We start from the raw sequence: 5,427 nt of genomic DNA, 5'->3' as shown, positions 1-5,427 counted from the left end.
TTTTTTTGCAGAACCGGGAATTGAACTCAGGTCCTTGAGCTTGCCAGGCAAGTGCTTATTCAACTGAGCCATCTCCCCAGACCCCATTTTTCTTAACTCTATTTTCTATGTTGCATTTTACTGAAGCACCCAAACTGAGGCTGAGGGTATAGCTCAGTGGTTAAAGCACCTGCCTAACACACCTAAGTTCCTGAGTTCCATGCCCACCACTATTAAATAAATGAACCCATACTGAAAACTGGTACAATGCAGAAGACAAATGATAATCAAGTTATACTCTCTAAGCAACTCTCCTTCCCTTCAAAAAAATATGTATATACAGTAGGAAAAAGGCCTTCTGGGAATTCAAATCTTTACAACATGAGCCCCAAATGGAGTTCTCTTACCTTCTCAGTGGAAAGGTTGGTCTCTGAGTCATGTTTCTTCTGGGTGAAAACAATAGTAAACACAGCATGGGAACGGCTACTTGTTTCATTCATGTTGGTAGCTGCCACTGTCCTAAATAAACAAAAAGTGACATGTGACAATGGAATTCTATATGAGTTAAAATGGATACCAGGCAACAGCCTTAAACTCATTTAGACTGTGAGACACACAACGGCTCTCCGCACGGCCTGACGGAGAGCTACCCTCCAACTCCAAAGGGAGCCTGTCAGAATCATTCTTCGTACTCCAGCCATCCCTTTGGAAGCCACCGGAGAGTTTCATTTTTATTCTTTATTACGGGCTGATTTATTCTAGAATCAATTACTACCACAGCGTAATACAGACACGATACTAACATTTTACCATGACTTGATAAACCCGAAGAATTAAACTAACATTCTAGCCTATTTCAGCAGGGCACTGTTTTCACAAGACACCTCCTGACGTTAAAGCCTACCCCTCTGTGCAGATGGAGGACCACAGGGGCCCACAATGAAACCGACAGTCACTGCTTTACATGTGGCCTCAACACCTCTAGTGGGGACAAAGGGCTCAAAATGAGCCAAAGAGCTCAGTCATTAACCTGTTTCTTACCATACCTGGCTTTGTTCCCAGCGTCCATGAGGTCAGCTATGTCTGTGTAAGAAGTGACCGCCAGCTTCGACAGGTCTTCCACGTAGGGGCCGAGAAGTGGGTGTTCGCGCACACGTAAGTTACCCTTGTTTTTGGGGTTCAGCAAATCTCGCACTCTCTCACAGTAAATTTCCATGTAGCTCACCTGGAAATACATTATTAAAGTGAACTAGGGGACTCAGAAAAAGAAATCACCTGCAGTAAAAAATTTCTTAAAAAGTTTATAAATGTGGGCACGGAGGTACATGCCTTTAATCCTAATACTCTAGTGGGCTGAAGCAGGAGGGACAGGAGCTCAAGGCCAGCCTGGAATAGTCATGACCCTGTATCAATAAAATATAACAAAAAAAAAAAATCTAAAATCTTTTATAAAAAGGTGTATACGAAGAGCCAGGGATATAGCTCAGCAGCACAGCACCGGCTTAGCAAGGGCAAGGTCATGAGTTCAAGTCCTGATACCAAAAAAAAAAAAAAAAAAGTCTATGATGAGTAGTCACCAAGCTTTATGAAGCAAAATGCCATAGTTCTAGGCCCATTTATTCTATTAACAGTACCCATGGATATCACACCGTATAGGTCAAAACAAGCCTTCTGACGGTCTTAGGAAGAAAAAGATAACCAAGTTGTCTCTGGAACAAAGTGGCTGCTACTTGTATTCTGCAGAAAAGACTATCGGTACATTTTAGGTATATATAATGATCACATTAATCACTGAGAATATGTACCTGTATGTGATATAACTTGATTTTCTTTTTCCCACTTCCCTACCCTCTCTTCAACCTTACTTACTAAAGCTTTGTTTCCATTTTTCCTGCTAGAAAAGATATTTTAGAAGCAATATTAGCTAAAATAGTTTTTATGAATAGTATTAACCAGTAATTGAGGTTTAAACTAAGGTTAACCCAAGCTCTTGGAAATAAGATTTCCATCAGTTAAAATCAACGAATATGAGCAGTCCAGTGCAGACAAAGAGACAAACAACTTAATTTTATACTGATCACACTAACTATAGACAATGTCTGCACCAGAAGCAGTGAGGGTGGACCAGCCCTGTGAACAAATGAAGAGGAGGCCACAGGTCATTACTTCACAAACCCCACCAGCAGCACCTGATGACCCCTTGTGATGATGAGTGACCTCAGGTCCTCACTTCTCAGCCTGAAACAATTAATGTTTCATTTACTTAATCGACTCCCCTCTTTGTCACTCTATGTTCACCACACAATTGGAGGGGTTCCAAGCACAGTACTGTTTCCAGAAAGATAACACACTTGCCTTGCAAAGGTGAGCATTCTGGTTTAGGAAACAGATACTTCTCATGAGAAGGTAAAGACCCACATGCTGGTTTCATAACAAAGCCAAATGAGGGGAAAGTGAGATAGCTCAGTGGACTAAGCACCTGCTTAGGCAAGCACAGGGATCAGGGTTCCTGGCACCACATGCCACAACACCCCGCCCCCTGTAGCGGTGGTGGTGCATGTCTGTAATCCCAGCACAGGGGAGGTTGAAAACAGGAGGATCATTACAAGTCCAAGCTGCATAGTGAGACCCTGGACCAAATATATTTATAAAACAAAAACAAACAAGCTTCACTCAAGAGTCTGTCTCTGACTGTGGTATAGTCAAAGACTTTAGGAAGAAAACCCCAACTATCACAAAGAATCAACAACTGGGATCTCATCTTACTAAAAAGCTTTTGCAGGCCAGGCATAGTAGAGCACATCTATAATCCCAGCACTCAGAAGGCTGAGGCAGGAGGATTGCCCCAAGTTTAAGGCCAGCCTGGGCTACATAGTGAGTTCAGGGGCAGCTTGAACTATACAGTGAGACCTTGTCAAAAAAAAAAAAAAGGCTTTGCACAGCAAGAGAAATCAGCAGCAGAGTGAAGAGACAACCCATAGTCTGGGAGAAAAGGTTTGTTAGCTGTTCCTCAGACAAAGGACTACTACTGAGAACATATAAAGAACTAAAAAAAGTCAGACCTTCCAAATTTAAAGACCCAATCCAAAATTGGGCATCTGAGATCAATACACATTTCTCAGATAAAGAAATATAAATAGCAAATAAATATATGAAAAAATTTTCAACATCAGTAGTCAGTCAAGAGATGCAAATTAAAATAACACTAAGATACCATCTCACCCCAGAAGGAATGGCTGTTAACAAGAAATAAACCAATAACAAATGCTGGTGGGGCTGTGGGGAAAAAGGAGCCCTACTCCACTACGGATCAGCGTGTGAACTGGTACAACCACTGTGGAAATCAGCATGGGGATTCCTCCAAAAACTAGGACTGGAGGTCCCATTTGGCCCAGCTATTCTTCATTCGGTTATCTTCCCAGCAGAATTAAAAACATCCTGCCACAATGATAAATGTGCACCTGTGTTTATAGCAACACAATTTCTAATGGCTAGATCTTGGAAACAACCAAAATGCCCATCAGCCAAGGAATGGGTAAAAGGATGTGGTCTATTTTTATAACAGACAAGTTAGCCATAAAGAAGGATAAACTGGAGACTTTTATAGTAAGTAGAAATAACTTGAGACCATACTCATAAGTGAAATAAACCAGACACACATGTAAACATCATCCTGTCTCCCTACTGTGAGAAGCTGAAGGAGTAAATAAGATCCAAATTGTACAACAGATATTTTAAAAGGGGAAGAAACTGTTCAAAAGGAAAGAGAAACTGGAAAAGGGGAAAGGAGAAAAGAAGGGAAAGGAAAAATATATAAATATATATAGAAGATAGCTAAGATAGTTATACTGCTAATTTCTTAGTTCATTGAAAAGAAAGGGCTTTCGGCCGCGCTCGCGGACAGACCCGCCGTCATGGGCCGCGTGATCCGTGGACAGAGAAAGGGTGCTGGGTCTGTGTTTCGCGCGCACGTGAAGCATCGCAAGGGCGCTGCTCGTCTACGCGCCGTGGATTTTGCAGAACGACACGGCTACATCAAGGGTATCGTGAAGGACATTATCCACGACCCGGGCCGCGGCGCACCCCTCACTAAGGTGGTCTTCCGGGATCCGTACCGATTCAAGAAGCGTACCGAGTTGTTCATCGCCGCCGAGGGTATCCACATGGGCCAATTCGTGTATTGCGGCAAGAAAGCCCAACTCAACATTGGCAATGTTCTCCCTGTGGGCACCATGCCTGAGGGTACCATTGTGTGCTGCCTGGAGGAGAAGCCTGGGGACCGGGGTAAGCTGGCCCGAGCCTCTGGGAACTATGCCACAGTCATATCCCACAACCCTGAAACCAAGAAGACCAGAGTGAAGCTGCCCTCGGGTTCTAAGAAGGTCATCTCCTCTGCCAACAGAGCTGTTGTTGGTGTAGTAGCTGGTGGTGGCAGAATTGATAAACCTATCTTGAAGGCTGGCCGAGCCTACCACAAATACAAGGCGAAGAGGAACTGCTGGCCACGTGTACGTGGTGTGGCCATGAATCCTGTGGAGCATCCCTATGGAGGTGGTAACCACCAGCACATCGGCAAACCCTCAACCATCCGCAGAGATGCCCCTGCAGGGCGCAAAGTGGGTCTTATTGCTGCTCGCAGGACTGGGCGACTCCGTGGAACCAAGACAGTGCAGGAGAAAGAGAACTAGAGCTGAGGGGCTCAATAAAATTTGTCTTTGGACTGGTTGGCAACTTTCTTCAGGCAATGGGGCATCCCCGACTTCAGTTATTTGTGGAGTTGTTGGCTGGGGTATTCATCCACAGGTGCTGACATGATGGGGTCTGTTCTGCCCAGGGATCTTGGATTGTGGGAGGAATGACACTGTTGTGGGAACTATGCCACAGTCATATCCCACAACCCTGAAACCAAGAAGACCAGAGTGAAGCTGCCCTCGGGTTCTAAGAAGGTCCCTCAGGCATGGTGCCCACAGGGAGAACATTGCCAACATTGCCCCTGGCTTTAATACCACCACTCTGGGTACTAAGAGCAGGATAAAGCTACTTTACACAGGCTGCATCCCATGGTCACAGGTTATCACTTATACGGGGGAGGATTCTAGGCTCCTTTCCCCCTCGGTTGTGCCTCATGCCCTACCACCAGTTTCTCGATCTTGGTGTGGGCAGTTCTTGCTATTGTATAGGGTTCAGTTGCAAGGTTCCTGTACAATAGCAGTGCTGACTTTTGACAAAGATATATGCTTGAAGTTCTTTTCCATGTGTCCCAGATCACCTCAGACCCTGTATACCTAAATAGGGCCGTAGGCTGAGTGGCAAAGAATTAGGTGTGTGACTTCCTACTCCAAAGTACAGAGGACCACAAGGAATGAGGACTTTCAGCCTAAATGTACTGATTTTTTTAAAATACTTGTAAAATCTTGGTTGGGCCTGACTATGTAGATGGGTGTCCTG

The 5,427-nt window shown here is 44.4% G+C and overlaps 2 protein-coding genes across 9 annotated transcripts in view; one reads left to right on the top strand and one right to left on the bottom strand.

Moving 5' to 3' along the window:
- Kif1b (kinesin family member 1B) overlaps window positions 1–5,427 on the bottom strand; it is a 164,942-nt gene that overhangs the window by 103,008 nt on the left and 56,507 nt on the right. For all 8 annotated transcript variants that reach the window (XM_012516574.2, XM_023699405.1, XM_023699403.1 and 5 more), the window contains exons 6-7: window positions 1,026–1,204; window positions 387–498 (exon numbers count right to left, since the gene is read on the bottom strand). In XM_012516574.2, coding sequence (XP_012372028.1) covers window positions 387–498; window positions 1,026–1,204 — 291 coding nt within the window. The remainder of the gene's footprint in view (window positions 1–386; window positions 499–1,025; window positions 1,205–5,427) is intronic.
- On the top strand, window positions 3,867–4,704 carry LOC101571111 (60S ribosomal protein L8). The gene has a single exon (XM_004639645.3). It carries the CDS (start codon window positions 3,894–3,896, stop codon window positions 4,665–4,667), a length of 774 nt encoding a protein of 257 aa, XP_004639702.1. The 5' UTR covers window positions 3,867–3,893; the 3' UTR covers window positions 4,668–4,704.

Source organism: Octodon degus, unplaced genomic scaffold (genome assembly GCF_000260255.1).
Source record: "Octodon degus isolate 3935 unplaced genomic scaffold, OctDeg1.0 scaffold00113, whole genome shotgun sequence".
NCBI classification, from domain to species: domain Eukaryota; kingdom Metazoa; phylum Chordata; class Mammalia; order Rodentia; family Octodontidae; genus Octodon; species Octodon degus.
This window is presented reverse-complemented; position numbering and strand designations above follow the sequence as displayed.

Coding starts and splice junctions, on each gene's coding strand:
- LOC101571111 (XM_004639645.3), top strand. CDS start 3,894: ATGGGCCGCGTGATCCGTGGACAGAGAAAGGGTGCTGGGTCTGTGTTT.